The 19,011-nt window shown below is 55.7% G+C and overlaps 1 protein-coding gene across 8 annotated transcripts in view; it reads right to left on the bottom strand.

Annotated features, from left to right (window-relative positions):
- Positions 1 to 305: 305 nt before the first annotated feature.
- HIVEP3 (HIVEP zinc finger 3) overlaps positions 306 to 19,011 on the bottom strand; it is a 544,861-nt gene continuing 526,155 nt past the window's right edge. For 6 of the 8 annotated variants that reach the window (XM_042246556.2, XM_060397829.1, XM_042246552.2 and 3 more), the window contains 4 exons: positions 18,226 to 18,401; positions 11,828 to 11,914; positions 6,685 to 7,583; positions 306 to 5,184 (listed from right to left, as the gene is read on the bottom strand). In XM_042246556.2, the coding sequence (XP_042102490.1) occupies positions 4,375 to 5,184; positions 6,685 to 7,583; positions 11,828 to 11,914; positions 18,226 to 18,401 (1,972 nt within the window). In that variant the 3' untranslated portion in view covers positions 306 to 4,374. Of the gene's footprint in view, positions 5,185 to 6,021; positions 6,128 to 6,684; positions 7,584 to 11,827; positions 11,915 to 18,225; positions 18,402 to 19,011 lie in introns of all 8 variants that reach the window. The other 2 variants (XM_042246574.2, XM_027968494.3) reach the window with 2 other exon arrangements.

A 19,011-nucleotide genomic window follows, 5' to 3' on the forward strand; every position in this document is an offset into this window, starting at 1 on the left:
CCTCTGGCCTCCAGAAATGTGAGAGAACACATTTCTGCTGTTTTAAGCCATTTAGTTTGTTCATTTGTTCCAGCAGCCCTAGGAAATGAATATAGACCCCAAACCACATGGCCGTGTTCCCGTGCCTCCTGCCAAGCCTGGAAGGGAGGGCCCTTGGAATCCCAGGCTGTGTGACTATGGCCTGGCCACTTGCTTTCCCTGGCCCTGATTTCTCTGTAGCAAAAGAAGCACTTGGGACTCTGAGTGTCCTTCCAGCTCTGACATTCTACAGCCCTAAGAAAAATCATGAGCCAGGCAAGCAGGGCTCTGTTGGGATTTTCAAATTTATTCCAACGTGCTGTTTTTTTTTAAAAAATATCCTCAGGCTGAACACTCAGCCAGAGCTATAATAAAGGCAATTATTATACTTGTAAAAACTTCTCATTCACAGTACAGATGTAATTTACAACAAAGGTCACACATCAATACTGAGCAGTATTTTTTTTTTTGTACATCAGACTCTGTGCTTTAGACCTGTGGGAGTTTTTGTTTTTGTTTTTCCTTTTGCACTGATATATATACCATACCGACATTGCAAGATGCAAGTAGAGAAACTGGAGTTTAAATAAAATTACAGGCAAAACTACCCCATCCCAGTGTGGTTGCTGTACATATCTACAGTACAATTTTTGGAATGTATTGCCATTTAAGAACATAGAAACTCTCTACAGACAATTTCACATACGGAATACATACACCTTTTAGGGAAAAAAAAAAGGCAAATTTCTATCTTACAGAGAGCATGTTATCTTACATTTGCCTATACATTTCTTTTTTCTGTTTCTTTTCTCTTCCTTTTTTAACACTAGGCTTAGTAAAGTGATCATAAGTGCCAAAGCGGTTTTCTGATGGAAAGCAGACAGGATTCGCGACTCAGGAGCAGAATTGGTGCAACAGGTCTTTGGGAACTTTCTCCCCTTGATCAGTGCTGCAGATCTGTCTCCAAGGACGGCTGCCCAGGCAGGACTTTTACTTTGAAGAGGTTTTGTCTGGAGAAAGGACTAGAAAGCAATTCAGCTCAGTTATCTTGCTTATTCTTATTCAAAAGGGTTGGGTGAGGATGGAGCAGAAATTAAATCTTTTAGACTCGTTAACACAGAGAGAGGTGGAGGGACTGCTGGGTCTGGAGGTGATGGAGGTGGGAGAGTGGGCAGTTCGCTGCTGTTGACTTCCTGGAGGGTCTTAGTGGTCGGGGCCTTGGCGGGTGGTGGGGCAGGGGGAGTAGGCTTGTAAAAGGTGCCTTGGAGAGGAACAGGTTAGTGCCCAGAATGACCCTGAGCTTGTCCTGAGGGTGAAGGGCATCTTGGAGGGTAGGCCTGGGGGCCAGCTGGCTTGGAATCCCCATGACAAGGGCTGGCTCTGAAACCCCAGCAAGCTGGTCTCCAGCCCCCAAGGCTGCCAGCACCCAAGGACCAGAGCCGGCCTGTATCCAGGAATGACTACCCTGCACATTTCGGCAGAACAAGCGACAAGTGTCTGTGCCGACAATTAGCACTGCTTTCTCCACTGTGTCCCTTAACAGGGACAACAGTGTCACAGCAAGCTGGAAATGTGCACGTGACTGGGAGCAGGGCAGGAGAGGAGGGTGTGACGTGAGAGTCTGCCCCTTATCATGCAGGTGTGTGTGTGGGCTAGGAGCTCTGTGTTTGGGGGAGCAGGAGTGGAGTGTGGCAGAGGGGTTGAGAGCCATGCCCAGTGACACACAGCCCAGGCGGGTGGCATCAATTCCATTTCTCTGGGTGCCTGTGTAGGACAACCGCCTTTTGGCTAGATTGCTTGCACATTGTGTCTGTCATTGAGAAATGGGTCTCTGTGACTCCTGGTCCCCATCCCCTCTGCCTGTGCCTGACTCTCCCCTGCTGGCCACCACCAGCCATGACTAGGCCTCCAGGAAGGAACCTTAGCAGTTGGCTGTTTGAGTACCAGAGGAAAGATGCCCTGGGGAGAGCTGTGGGGCAGGGCTTGGAGGAGGGGCCTGGCTACCCCCAAGGCCAGGGGCTGCTCTAGCAGAGCCCCCTGTTTGCTGCTCTGTAGGTTGGGAGCTGGAAGATCTTGCCCAGGAAGATTTCAAGCCTGGGCTGAAGCAATGCCCTTTATACAGCTCCCAGGCCTCGGCCCTTGAAGTCTCCAGTCCTCAGGCAGCCACCTTCCCATGCCCCTCACCTCCGCCCAGGGGTAACGCTGGAAAGCAAGGGTGAGGAAAAACCCAGCCTCTGGTCAAGTCTGTGACTGGGGCCCAGAGCTCCTTTCAGCTTTCTGCCAGGACCCACCAGTGCCAGCATAGCCAAGGCTGGGCTTGTTAGCCTTCTTCCAAGGGGACCAAGAGCTTCAGACCCTGGGTCAGGCAGCCAGGAAGTGCTGGTTAACCCTAGCCTCAGCACCCTGGAGCCCAGCTGCCGGCCTCCCAGGGAAGTCCTTCCCTGTTGTCCCCTTTTTGTCTTAGCCAGAGGGAAATGAACCAGGTGGCCTGGCTAGCTGTCCTGGCAGCAGAGTCCAAGGAGGGAAAGGTCCTGAACTGGTGGAAGAGGGAATTACGCCCAAGGGTAGGAGCCCACAGGGGCGCCTCTGCACCTTATGGTGTCCTGTCTAAACAACTTCAACAGCCCAGGAGCCCCCTCTGGCCACAGGAGTCATATAGCCTGGCTGAGGGATGAGGACCGGCCAAGGAAGTCCCTGCTCTGCGGCATTAGCACCTAGACTGGCTGGGCTATGACCATGGTCCTTGTGCTTTCTCCTCCTGGTAGAGACGAAAGAAAATCATTTCTGGAGGTTGTGGAAAACCCCACCTATCCTAGGGCTGGGTAAACGAGCTAGAGTTCAAGTTCTATATTTCAACTTGGGATTTTAATTTCTAGTCATGTTATTATTATTTATTATTATTTTTTACAAAGCAGGCTTTTGCCCCAGAAAATAACAGGGCAGCTTCTTAAAGGAGGAGATGGGGATGAGGAATGAGGCACTAGTTATTCTTGATTGCTTTGGAGAAGAATTGAAATGACCTCGGACAATAGGAGGCTAGGGGAAATATCAAACACCATTCTCTTTCTAGACATATATATATATACACATATATATATACATATATATGTATATATACACATATATAATTTTATTTTTTAAAAGAGATTTAAGCCAACCAATAGGAGGCCTGGGCAGTTCCCACCAGTCATGGTTCTGGGTACTTCCTGGGGATAGTAGAGGCCTGACAGTGTGTGACACAGCAATAGGAGGACTGGTCCTGCTGCAAAGAGGTCCAGAAGTGAGTCCTTGGAAACTTCCAGTGCCAAGTACCGGAAAAGCCCAGTCATGGAGGAAATAGAGCCCTTTGTACCCCAGGGACCAAATGTGAAATGAAGCCCAAGCCTGGCCTTGGGAATGGCAAGGCAATGCACCTTGGATCTTGACCCCCAGGGGTTAGGCCTTGTCCCTTCAGCCTTGTGGGTAGTTACTAGAACAAAGGCGCAGCAACGGCTGGGGCCCTGAGAGCAAGGCCGAGGTCAGGTGCTCAGGAACCGGGAGACAGGTGGTCAGGGCTCCTTCCCCAGTCCAAAGGTTGAGGGCAGGGTGCAGAGTAGAGGTGCCAGGGTGGGGGGATTTGTCTACAGGTCAAATGCCAGAATGGGATCACGATTCAGACCACCAGGGTGTCTGGGAGCCCTGGGGACCCAACCAGCAACTACCTTCTACCTGCTCCAAATAGTTCGTGTTGAAATCCTAGGAAAATTTACCTTGTCTTTGGAAAAGGAAAGTTGGAGTTTTCTGGGCCTGCCCATGGAGTCTCCCAGCCTGTCCCTCTGCCTTGGGCCGCTGACCCTTCTGCTAGCAACCCGGGGAGGCCACTAGCTGGGGTGGGATGAAGCAGCAATAAATAGGAACCATAAACTCTGTACATAGGAGTGCTTGCTTTTACATTTACTTATATATTTTTAAAAGTTTCTTTTTTTTTCCCCTCTGTCTCTCCCTCAGTGCATCCCCTTTCTTTCAGCAACTGACTGCCTCTTGCCAGCTTTGTGGGTGGCTACTGATCGCAGTGGCCCAGGGTGAGGCCCCATCTAAATATTCACAGCCTCCGTCTCCTCGTGGGTTGTTTTTTTTTTTTTAATGTCTGTGTGTGTGTTGTTTGTTTCTTTTCAAGCAACAAAAGGTCATAGAAAAAGGCACAGGTAACTGCATACGAGGTGGGAAGATAAGACAGACGGGGGCTGAGCAGAAGCTGCTTGGAAAGATCAACAGATGGGACACGGAGCCCGTGATAGCAAGATGACTCGAGGAAGTCGGCTGGAAATGTCTGTTGCCAAACACCAGAAACCAGATGCTGAAGTGGTCAGGGAGAGGCTAAGTGCTCCGGGGCCCCTGGTCCTCGGGCTGGTGTGGAGGTGCCCCGGGCCCCCCACTTCCCGAGGGCTGGGGGGAGCCCTGACTGGTCCTGGGTTCCCCGGAGAGGTTCCTCCTCCGGGCTGGGAAGCGAGCAGCAGTCTCGGCCAGGCAGCCCATGGAACTGCTGCGGTCCAGCGGTGGGGTGGTGGAGGCTGCAGGGTTGGCCGGCAGCCGCGGTGACTCCAGGCGGGGGCTCCAGGACTCTGCCCGGTGGCCTGGGGGTACCCGGGGTGAGGTCTCCGGTGGGGTGCAAGGGCTGTGCGTCAGCGCAGGCTCTGTGGGCAGTTGGGCCACACAGGGCTCCCAGTCGGGAGGTCTGCCCAGGCCCCCTCTCGTCCTCCCCCTCTCCATGGGGTAGTCCCTGGGCTCCAGCTCCGAGGAGAGTGTGAATTTGGAGACCTTGGCCACGGGGGACACAGAGGCTGACGAGCTCTCGCTGGGGCTCCAGCGGCCTCGCTCCTGGGCCTCCCGGGACCCCGTCAGGTCGCTTCCGCCCCCTGAGAAGCCGCTGACCCAGGCTGTGCTGGGCCCGGGGAGCAGGATGGGGTGGGCCCCCGGCCGGGCCTGCACCATCTGGATTCCGCCGATGGGAATCAGGGGGCACGGGGCGCGGGTCAAGCGCTGGGAGTGCAGAGGCAGGTGGCTGAAGATGTTCTCCGTCCGGGCCGGGCTGTGGCCGTGGAAGTCATGGGGGGCCGAGAAAGGTCGGGAGAAGAGAGGATGAGCGGGGGCAGGTGAACAGGACGGACTTGGCGACTCGGCCTTCTGCTAGGGTCAGAAAAGGAGACAGAGGAAGGCGAGGGTTACCTGCTGGGCACCTGCAGACCCTGAGGACTAGAGTGAGGAGGGGGCTCGGTGAGATCACAGAGCAGGTCCTGGCTGAGCTGGGCCACCACTGAGTCCCAACCCTTGCCTACGGTGGTGCCCTGGGTGGATGCCCTCTTTGGAATGGGCCATCCCCAGCCCTATAGTGACCATAGGCACACTCAGGAACCAAGGTCGCCACGCTTCTGGCTGGCGCGTTCATCTTCAGAGAATGGGGCTGCCCATTCCGTTGGCTCCCATGTGCTGGCCCTCTCTCTTGGTTCTGCTGCCTCTCTTGTTCCTCAGACAATACTGACCCAACTTTACCCTTGAACATGAGTTCCCACCCAGGCTCTTAACCTCCTCCCACCACCAAGAATCTGCCTGCAGTGCAGGAGACTGGGTTTGATCTCTGGGTGGGGAAGATCCCCTGGAGAAGGGAAAGGCTACCCACTCCAGTATTCTGGCCTGGAGAATTCTATACAGTCCATGGAGTCACAAAGAGTCGGATACGACTGAGCGACTTTCACTTTTTCACCACCAAGAATTTTAACTTGAGCCCCAAATTAAAAAACAAGTTAAGATTCCTGGATGGTGCTACTCCTGGAGCTTGAATCTCTTGAGTGATGGTGCTGACGCTGCTGGCGGTCGTGACAGCCAGTGACAGAAAAGGTGTTGGGAGGGGAAAGTAAGCCGACGATGGTAGCGGCGTCGGTGCTGGGGATCGTGACTGTGGTGGTGACAGCGATGTTGTGACAAGGGTGATCAAGCTTATGGGGGGGGGGGCTGGAGGGTACTGACAGCAGATGGCCCCGGCGATGTGACGGTGATGGTGTTGGCTGAAGTGACTCGGAGGGTGCTGGTGGCTCATGGTGGAGATGTGGAGATTTTGGTTGGGCTCTGCCATCTGCTCAGAGAATATGTGGATATGGGGTGGGAGGAGATGGCATGAGTATTTATACCCACATCTAAGGCCACACTGCTCGTAAGTGACGGAACCTGGATTTAATTCTGGGTAGTCCAGAATTTAAAAACCACCAGGTAGTCCCTGGTGGCTCAGACGGTAAAGAATCTGCCTGTGATGCCGAAGACCTGGATTCGATCCCAGGGTTGGGAAGATCCTCCGGAGAAGGACATGGCAACCCATTTCAGTATTCTTGCCTGAAGAATTCCATGGACCGAGGAGCCTGGCCAGCTACAGTCCATAGAGTTGGACGTGACTGTGCAACTAACACTTCCACGTTCACTTCCTTTTAGTCCAGCCCCACAGTCCATGCTCTGCTGCTTCTGACACACGACTGACTGGTTTCAGGCACCCAGCACAGTGCCTGGTGTAAGTGGTGCCCAATGCACGCCTTATTGGTAACCGCTGAACTGGCAGGGGTGCAGCTCCGGCAGTGACCCTCAGCGAGGTGTGAGCTCGCGGCCCCCCACCCATCAGCCACTTGGGGGACAGGAACTCACCCACGTGGAGGTGCAGGTCTCCGCTGGGCTTCTGCCGAGAAGCTTGTGAGGTAGAGGCGCGGGCGGGTAGAGAGCCCGGGGGGCCAGCCCTGAGCCTGGGCCACGCTCAGCACCCGAGGGGCTGCCCGGCCCCACCAAGGCCCACTTCCCTGGCAGCGCTGACCGTGGTGGTGACTCGGCCTGGCCTGGAGACCATCTCCTGGTGGGCGAGTGTCTGGGGGGGCCTGGGTCTGCAGTGCCCTTGCGTTCGGGGGGCAGGCGTGCTCGAGGAGGCAGTTCCCTTCCCAGGGGGTGGAGGGCAAGAGGAGACAGCTCGAGTCTTGGGGACCTGCAGGGGAGAGGGCCCGTCTGGGGGCCAGGCGGGCTCGGGGCTGAGGCCAGTGGCTCGCGGGCCGGTGAATGTCGCTGGGGAGACAAGTCGCTTTTGGTTAGTGAGTGTTTTGGGGTTAGTGGTAGGTGGCTGCCTGCTTCTTTGCTTGGGGACCACGGCCTCCTCGGGGACAGGGCCTGGGAGCTCAGGGCCGAGCCTATGTCCTTCTCCACGGGGCTCCGGGGAGCCGGTGCCAGCCGGGGGAGGCACAGGATGCTTTGGCTGGATGTGGAGCAGCTGCCGGGTGCTGAGCGCTCGGCTTCTGAGACCGAGCTGCCCCGGGTGGCCTCTGTGGGCTGAGGGCCCTGAACAGGTGAGGAGTCTGCCGGCAGCGTGGCTGGCGGGCCAGGCGGGGGCGCCTCCGAGGACGGGCCTGATGGCTCGTCCTGGCTCTCCTCCTCGTCCTCATCCTCGTCTTCGTCCAGGTCCGAGTCCGAGTCCGAGTCGTCCAGGTCTGAAAACTGGTGCTCTGCCACGGCCTCTGCGCCCTCTCGCCCTTCCGAGTCCTGGAATGGGTCATCACTGGTTCCTGAGGGACAGACACAGGAGGCCTGAGGTTACAGCCAGCCCCCACGCTGCTCCGTGCCACAAACCCCACCTGACAGCCATGATCGTTGAGGGTATGGGAGCGCTTTGTAAATAGAGCAAAAATGACCTTGTATCTACCATGTTAAGGTTCAGTTCTAGGGCCTGCATGTGCATTAATTCACCTAATCCACAAATAATCCTGCCCGGTCGGCACTATTCCTATCTTCATGTCACAGACAGGGAACTGAGATGAGAGGGTTTACCTTACCTTGCCCAGGTAAAGTAAGTAATAGGGCTGGCATCAAACCACAGCAAACAAGACAGACCTTTTCTTTCTTTTTCTTTTTGGTTAGTATTCAGTCCTGGCTTCACCAAGAGCAAGTTAAGTCACTCTGCTGGGCCTCTGTCTCCATCTTTGTCAAATGAATATGACAGTCTCATCTCATAAGGTTTGCTAGGAGGAGGAAACACAAGCCTGGCGCATATCAAGGGCTCAAATATTAATAACTGTAGCCACTCAACGCATTCATGGAGACATCTATTATTCTGGGACACAGCAGCAATGCTGGCAGGTCCAGCAGCACTGGGCACGGTCAGTTTACTCACACACCTGCCACTGCGGCCACGCTGCTGATGCCTGGCACAACAGCATCTGGCACGTGGCAGGCCCTGTTCTCTGGGAAGGTTTGGCTAAGCTGACCTCAGCCTGCAGAGAGGGCCTCTTCCCAGCCACTCATGTCCAGAGAAGGTGCTTGTAGAACCCCTGGTGCTCCCAGCTGGGGAGGAGAGTAGAGCTTTGAAATACCAGCCTCCTGGTCTGACTTCTGGTGGGGCAGCTCCACCAGCGGGGTCAGCTATAACAGGACACAGGCCAAGTTTGGGCATCTCTGAAGTTGGCAGCAATCAGGACTCTGGGGAGAGCTCCACTAACATCTTGCCCACTTGGCAGGCTCCTAAGGGTTTGGGTCCTGCTGGCCCAACACTAAGCTCATGTCAGCATTCACTCAACTACTAACTAAGAGAGCTGGACACACGAGCTGACTCGGGTCACTGGTACAACCATGCTTCTGGACCCCACTATGCCAAGCTGCACTGGGACCAGAAAGCCCAGCATTTGTGCTTTCAAACAGCTCAGCGCTCAGCAGTAAGAGGCACACAATGGAAGACAGTCGGCATGCAAGGGGATGTAGATCAAAGCCTGTGGGGTGGAGCTGGAGCTGTCAGGTGAAGGGAGGCCAAGGGCATGACTCCTGGCAGCTGGGAGCAGAATGGCCAGAAAGGGGGAAGGGGCTGGGGACCAGAAAGCGGGGTCGCGAGGGGGGAATAAAACGTACCTTAAAGCTTTGCCCTAAGACTTCAGCCCCAGGAGTTCACCTAGCCTCACCTCTCATCAACCTGTGGGGAAACCCATGCCCAGAGCAGGCAAATGTTTCCCCAAGGTCACCCAGAAAGCAACGGCTGAGTCAGGACTAAGGTTTATAACCCCTACATCATTACACTGCCAGTTTAAAAATGTTTTTATGCACCAAGAAGCAGGAAATGGTCTGGGTTTGAATCTCAGTCCCACCCCTTCCTTACTGTGCAATGTCGAATAATTTACTTTTTCTCTCTGGGTCCAGTTTCCTTGTCTGTAAAATGGGTGGGGGGATGGGTAATAAAAGCCACCTCATGAAGCTGCTGGGAGGATTGTGAGGGTCTGACACCTAGTAAGTACCCAATAAACCTCAGCTCTTGTCACCCCAAGTACCCCACAACCTCAACACACAGGCAGCACGGCGAGGATGTCATGCTGCAGTTGAAGGTCAGGGGATAGTGCTACCAGTTAGGGAGTCAGGATCAGCGGCTCCTGATACTAAGCAGGAAAGATCCTAAAGTCTCTTTGTAACAGATGAAGACGCTGCGGGACAGAGGGCTGATGCCCTGCCCTAGGCACCCAGCTCAGGAGTGACGGAAGCCAAGAGTCCCCTGCCCAGCACAAGGTTCGCCAGGCCGCCCACATCTGGGCTCTTGCAGAGCTCTACGGAAGGCCCCTGCGGATCAACCATTCCTAATGCCCCTCACTGTCAATCTCCACAAAGTCCCGCCTCTCTGGGGCCAGGGGACGGGTGGAAGGAAGCGCGCCGGGGCGCTGAGGGGGTCTGGCCACACGGTGGCGCTGGTGCTCAACCTTCTCACCCTCAGGGGCGGGGCTGCGGCGCCGGCCTGGCCACCTCCCAACCACTTCGCGTCTAACAGACAAGCTCCTCCCCGAATCTTCATTATCGCGGGAAATGGCAACTCCATCCTTCCAGTTTCCTAGGCCATAAACCTCGGAAATCATCCTTGGCCCTTTTATTCCCGTGCGTTCACCCTCCACCTCCCCCCGCCCCGCGCCCTGATGTGTCAGCAAAACCTAACAGCACGTTTCTCCACGTCCCTCCGCCCACTCAGTCCAACACGTGCTCAGCCTGCATCACTGCCTCCAGCCGCGCCCCCTACCGGCCATCCTCTGCACACAGAGTCAGGGCAGTCGCTCCAGCAGGCGGCTAAATCCATCCCTTGACCTTCACAGCCACAGCGGTCTCTGACTTCCCCGGACTCTTGTCCTCAGGGGCTCTGCACCTGCTGCTCCACCTGCAGGGAGAGCCCTTCCCCAGGCTCCACATGGCTTCCTGACCCCCTGCCTCATGTTCGCGGCTCACGTCACCTGAACATTCCCTACCTGTCGTGGATGCTTCGTTTCCTACCCAAGGCCCTCGCCCTATTCCACATTTGTTCACTACCTGGCTCCCCTCTAGAATGCAGGCTTCCTGAGGACAGGAACTATATTTCATTCATCGAAGAATCTCTAGCACCCAGAGTAGGACGCAGAATAGGGCTGGTGCTGGCAGGAATTATTTCTAGAACGATTGCACTGATTTCATGCATTCTCAAATAAGGTCATCTGGTCATCATTTTTGGCCTCGCTGGGAAAATGAAGCTGAACTTACCCAGCGGACCCCTGGTGCGGTGCTAGAGGACACACCCTGCCTCCCACCCAGGCAGGGCTCTGGGCTTGGGTGCAGCTACCCTGTCCAGCCCACCAGGCACTGGAGTGCCATGGTGCCACATGGAGTGGTTTTTGTCTGACCTCAGGCACCTTCCATAATCTGTTTGAGCTTTACTAAATGTCTTCAGTTTAAAAAGGAGTGACACAAGTTTCTACCACAGTTATGAGGACTTAATAAGACATCTGTAAATGGCTTGATGTACTTTCTTGATCAACTCAGTAACCCCACATTCTCATTTTGGAGGCCACAGCTCCGAGTTCACTGTATTCTGTTCAATAAAGCTGATTCATTTCACCTAAAAGGAAATATGATCTAACTTGTTTTTAACACTGCACATACATTCCCAAATCAGATAAACAGAAAAAAATAAGACACAGGAACACACACCTTTTTTTTCCCACACTCTCTTGACTCTGATTTTAGGGGATCTGGCCAAAGGTTTGCTCACTGCAGAAGGAATATCTCTGGTTGCTTATCTACTCCTCAAAGCTGCTCTGGCCTCCTACTTGGATGCTGAGGCCTGACAGGGCCCATCCAGATATGCTGGCTTGGACTCACCTTCCACTCTGCCTTGTCTTCACAGAAAATGGCCTTAATATGGCTCTAATCTTGCTACTGGGGACTGAGGCTGGGGTGTGGGGCTGGGATGTGGAATGGGATTGAGAGGTGATAGGGGGCTGTCAGGTCTGCCTGGCTTTAGGTCTCTTGAAAGCCCCTAGCTCTAAAAGACCTGAGCATCAAGCCCCTGTCCAGAGTGTGGAGGTGTGAGTGTGGGGTGTGGAGTGTGGACCTCACTGCGTCACTGTGAGGATTTGCCAAGATAACCACGGCGTGTGTCTAGAGCATGCCTGACAGAGCGGATGCTCAATCAGTGTTGACTATAGTTACTCATGTATTGATGTAACCACCATACATTCACTGAGCGCCTACTGGGTGCCGGGTGCTCTACCTCCGTGACAGACAGTGGCGCAAGTGCTCTGGCTCCAGGCGCGTGCTGTAAGAAGGAGGGGCGTGGGTGCCATCATTCTGTAAACTTAGCCTTTGCCTCTTTGTATTTGGGGAGACTGGAGAAGAGGGTGAGGAAGAGGGTGAGGAAGGAGAAGGGGAGTAGAGGCAAGGAGGACAGAAAGGAGGGGGAGGGCGGGTGAGGGGGGCCGGGGAGGGAGGGGAAGGTGGGCAGAGGGGGAGGGGGAGGAGGGAGTTGGCAATTCATTACCTTCTTCGGCTTCCAGCTCCTCCAGCACCCCCGTCTCTTGGCACTTTTTGCTGTGGGCCTTCGACTTCATATGCTTAGTCAGATTCCCTGCAAAGGAATGAGAACAGACTCAGGCATTGCTGGAGGGCAGGGGGCCAGTGTGGCGCCTGGCAGGGCAGGCGCCAGGACAACACTCTGCCCGGGTGCTCAGGTCGGGGGGCGGGTGCAGCCACGGCCGCGGTGCAGGATGGTACAGAGGAGCTGGGTAGGGTGGGTGAGGGGCTGTGAGCAGACAGAGGGTATGATGAGGAAGTGAGATGCTGGTTAAAAAAACAAAAGGAGATTAAAAGACAAGTCATATGCAAAAGTTTTTTCCTGCCTTTGATTTAACCCTGGGCCCAGGAGTTGGTGACAGGATTACTGACCATTTCAAATGCTGGGATGAGAGCAGGAACCCAGCCCACGAACTAGCATGGGAGTGGGTGCTGAGGATGTCCTTCTGGCTGAGGACACTGCTAGGCCAGCCCACAGGGAGGGATCTTAGGGTTTGGGAGGAGGAACCAGGACAAAGTTACTGCTGTTAATAGACATGGAGAAAGGGCAGAAGGTGTAGCAAAGTCTGCTAGACAGGGACCTAGGGGCCACAAGGCTGGGGTCCAAGTCCTGACTTCCTTAGAGAGTCATGTCCCCTTCCTGGGCCTCCAAAGTCACTGCCATGCAGACATGGCCAAGGGTGGTGGACACAGGGAAGGCTGAGCAAAGGCTCCATCCTCCCCATGACTACAAAGCCCTCGAGGGGTGGCTGTCTCTGTCCACAGTGGGCTGAAGAGCAGAGGCAGCAGCTCTGTGGAATCAGGGGAAACTCTGCGACACCGATTCTTCCTGACGTGTGCACAGCGCTTCACAGGTCACAAAGCCCTAGGGGCAGGAGCGCTCTACAAAGGACCAGAAGAGGAGCCCCAGCTCGCCTCAGGATGCAGGCCAGATGCCTCAGGATGTTCCTTTGGGCTCACCAATCGCCTCCAACTGTGATGTGCTCACTGTTGCTCTAGAGATTGCTTTATTTCCAAGTGGTCCTTCATATAATAAATCACAAGGCCCTTGAGTCAGGAACTCTGTCTCACTCATCTTATTAGCAGGTTTGGACAGATGGATGGAAGAGAGAAGAATGGACTCCAGGAACAGATGCATAGAAAGACTGGTGGACAGATATATGGATGGATGGAGAAGTGGGTAAGAGGGAATACGGAGTAACAAACAGGATGAAGAGGAAGAATCCAGACAGATGGGTGGGATCCTCGGTGAGCAGATAAGCAGATGGATAGACAGATGGAGGATAAAAATAAATAGAAGGATAGATGGAAAGTAGATCACTAAACATACAAGAAGATGGAGAATGGGAGAGGAGACCTGGGCAAGTGGGAGAGGGCTGGTCGGATGGAGGGATGGAGGCAGCGCACCTAAGTGGGAAGGCGGACAGAGCGGAGGACGAAAGGACGGGCAGGACGGAAGGGTGGATGGTGGGAGAGGCGGAGAAGCAGACGAGAGGGGAAGATGGGAAGGCAAATGGCGAGGAAGACAAGCTCCTAGGATGGGAGGATGGGAGGATGGGAGAAATGGACCAACGGGAGGATGGGTGGGTGACTAGGGAGAGAGCACCCACGCAGGAACCAAAGGGTTTTTCTTAATTATTCTGGGAATTTTAAGGAACCTTAGGGTTTTGCTCAGAGGTAACAGGAGCCTTAAGCTGAGGCTGCCTGAGGTGTGCAGGTCAAGGGCAGCAGCGATGGAGAGAAGCTGTTTCCTGCCCCTTCCCTCCTGCTCGTCCTAGTCTCCATCCTTCCCTCAGGTTTTCTTCCTTTAACCGGACAGAAACCTGGATCTTCTACTCCTGGCCAAATGGGGAGCAGAGCCATAACTTCCAGTCATCCCAGGGCCGGAGGACCCCCAACATCCCTGTCCAACATCATGGGCCTCTGGCCCCACTGTTGTGAGTAGGCAAAGCCTGAGCAGGATGTCAAGGGGCGGTCAAGGCAGCTGCGGTGTTCCATAGGCCAGAGAGACCAGATGTCCCCTGAGGTTCTGAGACCAGCCTGCCATTCTCTGAATACCCCAGACCCCAGGGGACTATCCACACTGCTCATTTTGGCTATGACATTATTGTTGGACTTGTTCTGTCTGGAAGGGTTGGGTCTCTTACTCAACCAAGTTAGGTGCTGAGCACACTATGGGCGCATAATAACCATGAATGGGAAATGTTCTTCTCATCACAGAAGTAAAGTGATGGGAGGAACCTCACAGACCATGTGACCCATCCCCTACCAGGCCCAGGGTCTTCCTGCTTCTGTTCTGACTCCTGGCCCAGGTCCTAATGATTCCCCTGGACGAGATAATCAGCTGTCTCAGGTGACGGGATGCTCTGGGACAGCTCCTGTTCACCATCACGGAGAACCAAACAGCCAAAGCCACATTGCCAGCTAGTGCAGAGCCCCGTCTGGAGCCAGGTCCTAGGACTGCAGATGCCTTGCGTGCTCCATACTGGTGGAACAGGCAAAGACATGTAGGAGCTTGGTGGCCTCGGGTCTGAGTCTGGGCTCTGTCACTTGCTAGCTATGTGTTCTTGGGCAAGCGTCTTAACCTTTTGAGCCCCAGTTTCTGCAACTGTAAAGTTGTACCTACCTCATGGGGATGCTGGGAGAAGCTGACAAACACCTATAGAGTGGCAGCAGACCGTGCCTGGCAGAGAGCAAATGCCACTGTGTGGACCCTCCTTCCTTCCCATACTGTGTGTTCCCCACCACCCGTGCCCCCCAACAATCAGTGTCTATTGAGCACCTGGGAGACTCTGCCACAGCCATGCGCTGGTTGTGGAGGAGAGAGAGATGCTGAGATGATGGCTGAGATGTAAATGCCTTCACCAGTCTGTCTGGGCTCAGCAATCCCAGGAGAGGGTTCCAGGCAGCCCCTGGACGCCAGCTTCTCCTCTGCCCCTGCCCCAGAGGCTGCAGGGAGGAGCTGGGAGTCTGCATGGCTGCCAGGACAGGCCATGGGGACATAGGGGCGGATGTGCAGCCCTGAGTGTTACCCAGCACCCTCCCTGAGTATCCCCTCTGTAGGCCTGCCTGCTCCTCTGTGAATTGAAGGAGGCGAACCAAATGGCCGCAGGTATCTTTTTTTGGCCTGGACACCATTTCTTTGTCAAGGGTCAGAGCCTCAGCTTTCCAAGCAGAGTTCACAGCTTTTCACATCACCCCAGCCCTCTCACCCCAAACCTGACCGTCCTGGAATGAAGGAGGAAAGGCAAGCGGATGGAAATGATGGGCATCTGGAACACAGGTGGATCCTCCACCAAGAGCATCAGCTGAAGACCGTGTCTACCCCATTCGGCTTTGGGCTTTGACCAACCACCCTCCCTCAGCCCCTGAGGGCTGCTCCAAACTGCCAGCTCTGTCCATAGGCGATCGACGCAAGGGCCTGTACCCAGCACAGCCCTTCTGCTGGCCTCGGGGAACCTTCTCAGAAGAGGACACAGGGCCCCAGACCTCCACAGGGACATCCCAGTGGGTCTTCCCCGGCCTCACTCACTGAGACAAGCCGGTGCTGCACCCAGGACCGGAGCTGCTGTCACAACGTCTGACACGGAGACGGAGACACAGACAGGCAGACAGAGACGGACAGGAAGGCTCCCTAGCCGGTGCCGCCAGGTAGTGGCGACGGAGGGCCCTGAAGACCATCGGGCCCAGTTTCATCTCTCATGCAGCCTGGTGAGTCTGAGCCTGGGGACGAGGGGAGGGAGGAGACGGAGGCAGATGGACAGAGGCAGGAGCCCTGAGAAGAGGGTGTCTCCTCTGGTATCTGCGCTGATGGCTGAAGGGTCTAGGGAGCTTCAGCGTCTCGTGGCTTCCCTCACTCTCCTGCCTCGTGCAGAGAGAGCCAAGAGTGAGCTGGCTCTGCTTCCATCTGTCGCCGCCCATATGAGTCCCTCTCTACCTCCCAGAGTTTGAGGTTCCACTATCTCAGATGCACTCACTGCTCTGGCTCTGGAAGGCTTTTGTCTTTCAGAAGGTTCTAGGAGCCTTGGCAGAGAGCTCAGAACATGCCCCATCACAGGGGGCGAGGAAATCCTCCTAGGCGGGGCCTTCAGAGCTCCACCCCCAGTTTCATCCCAGGCTCTGCCCCTGGGCACTCAGAGGGCCCACTGCCACTCCGTGGGCCCACTGAGCCCTCCAGGGCTCAGGGGGGACCCAGGAAGGGGCTGCAGATACCTCAGCTATGTGGCTTCCAATGCAGAAATCTCCTGGAAAAGGGGTGTTCCTGCCAGGGACCCAGACCTCTTTCAGACTTGGCAGAAAAAGACCAGGCCTTTGCTCTCAATAAAACCAGAGAGAATTGAATAGAGGTTGCTCTGGGAGACTGCTCTGGCTGGGGACTTGGCTCAATGGATCTTTCCAGTCTCACATAGAGGATGATGGCTCCCCGAGGTGGTGGGCAGCTCTGCGTGGCCTTGGGCTGGGGGTTGGGGGGAGGGGGCACTCTCAGGACTGGGCTCCTCACGCTGAGAACAGGATGGTATGGTCCCCTGGACAGCCTGGGAGTTGGGCCAGCAGTGATCCACTCTGGAGGCCACCTGGTTGGCCACCTGATTTTGCCAGTCCCTCCAGACAAGGGGAAGAGAGAAACGTGGTGGGGGTTGTGCCCCAGAGGCATGGGTCCCAGCTGATAGTTACAGCTCCAGCTTTAACAGTCATTTCTGGCTTGGGCGGGGCGGGGAGGGGACTCATTTTCTTTACCTTCATGGCGGGGCTTGGACAAAAGGCTTTTGGCGTTCAGAGTCAAAGACCATTCTCTGAATTGTTGGTCAATGGCTATCCAATTGTTGAATTTCCACCTCTCTCCTCCAGAAAGTCCCAACTGGCTCCCTAAGGCCAGAGGAAGTGGGGCTGAAGGGGGTGTGTGGGGCATGGAGCCCATGACTAGGACCAAGGCCCGCTAGGTGACCTGTCCTGCACATGGCGGGCTGCAGGCCTACCGGTCCTCTCTGGGCCCTCTGGGCTGCTGTTGATGAGACACCAAGAAAGAAAAGGGTCAGGGCAAGGAAGGACGATGGTCGCCTGTATTCAAACCAAAACCCTGGCGGAAAGGTTAGAGTTCCACTCGGGAATGATGGCGCCGAGGACAGAGGAGGACAGGCTAACGGGGTCAGGAGACCAGAGATGAGCACCCAGTCAGAGAGGGGGCTGTGAGCAAGGGGGTGAGATAAACTGCCTCCAACCTAGCACTGAGAGAATGGAAGAGATCAGGAGGAGGAAGAAGGAAGACTCAAAGTCCAGAGGGGCCTCCTCAAAGCCACTCAGCCTCTCTCTCTCGGAGCAGCTATACCCACAAAAGGAAGGCTAATGGGCACCAAAGCCAAACCTGCTGTCAAGTTGCATCCACTGAAAAACCACGTGGCCCTGGAGGGGGCTGTCGTGGAGGCCCCCAACTTGCCCGAAGGAGAAGGCAGGACCTTCGTGCCCAAATCCTGAGCCAGGAATCTGCCAAGCACAAGAGGTTGAAGCCACCAGGGTTACTGAGAGCCCAGGCCTCCCTCTGAGGCACCTTCGTCTACTCGGCTACCAGGAAAGAAGAAGTGGGTCACAATGCCTTTTCTGTAGGAGCAGCCCGTGGAAGGAGTAGAGAATAGCTCTGTCCAAGTCTCACCGACTCAGCCTCACTGGTTCACGCCTGGGTCCTGGGTGGCTGCCCGCATCATCCAACACAGCCCTCTGGATTCACACCCTCACTGGCCAGTCTGCCTTCCTCTCACAGGTGACTGCCAGAGCCTGAGCTGACCCTGAGGTGCTGCGTGGCCTGGGCAGGAATGACAGGGCTGCCAGTCAGGGTGAGGGGAGAGCCGGGCCCAGTGCTGAGGGCTGCGGAGAAGCTGGGCGGAGCCGGAACTCCGTCTGAGTGGTGAGGCGAGGTGGAGGCAAAGTCTGGCATGAGAAGTGACCATGCGAGTGTGTTAAGTGGCTCGGGGTGGAATGGATTTCCAAACTCAAGAGTGGCAGTGACCAGTGTGGATGCTGGAACTCATCAGGCCGGTGGATAAAGGGCTAAGGAGGCATGCAAAAGGAAGCGGGGTGATGAGATCAAATACAAAACCAGGAGCTGTGCGCTAGAGTGCCACCGCCTGGCCGTGGTGGGAATCGCATGGGTGGAGGGTGGGTGGGGCCAGCGAGGGCTCTAAGAGGACAGGCTGGGCAGCCGATGGTGCCGTTGACCCGTCTGCAGCGGGCTGCTCTGTAACTGCGGAGCCCGGAAATCAGGGCTGCTCAGGCCCCAGGCAGAGAGGCCCAGGCCCCGGGCTCTGTGCTGGAGCTCCCAGAGGGGAGCTCCCTGCAGCGGGCAGGGCCAGTGCTCCTCTGGCCGTCTCTTACCTTTGGTTTTAAAAGCAAAGTGACAGTGCTTGCACGCATAGGGCCGGACGTCAGTGTGGGTGCGGATGTGTTTCTTCAGCATGCTGGGCTTCTTGCAGCGAATTCCACACTCCTCACAAACATATTTCCCTCGGCCGCGGCCTCGCACATACACATACTCTTCGTTTGATTTGTACCTATGAGCAACAGGCGTCATGGTAAAGGAACAAAACAGGAGGAGAGGAGGCAGGTTCCCACCTCAGAAGATGCACGCGCTTCCTGGCCACATCCGGCTCTTAGGGGCGAGGGAGAGGGGGACGCGGAGCAGAGAAAACCAGGGGTGGGGGATCCACCATGGAGCCCTGCACCTGCCCTGACCTCAGACGGGGGCGGGGGGCGCACCCCCTCCTCTCCCTCAGAGGCAGCAGGCCCTGGTGCTCCCGGCCGGGAGGAAAGCCGCAGGGGCACAGGGGGTCTCTGGCCCAGATCCAGCCTCAGCACCAGCTTCTGCTTCCAAAGAGCAGCCGCTCTGGGCCACCGTGTAACAAAGAGACTAAAACAGATGAGAGCCACAGCTCCGGCAGCCACCGCTGAGCCAGTGCTCACCCCTTGCCGGACACCTGCCCACACTCAGTCACAACCTCCACGGAGAACCCGAGGCTCCCACAGCTAGAAAGGGACACAACTTCTGAATCTGCCTGCCCCAGAGCCTGTCCATCCCCCACGAGGGGCGACCAGCACCGAAACAGTCCGCTCGCAGGCCCACCAGACGCGCACGGAGGGCGCTTTATTTCCCGGTCCTCAGAG

This window comes from Ovis aries, chromosome 1 (assembly GCF_016772045.2).
Source record: "Ovis aries strain OAR_USU_Benz2616 breed Rambouillet chromosome 1, ARS-UI_Ramb_v3.0, whole genome shotgun sequence".
Taxonomy (NCBI): domain Eukaryota; kingdom Metazoa; phylum Chordata; class Mammalia; order Artiodactyla; family Bovidae; genus Ovis; species Ovis aries.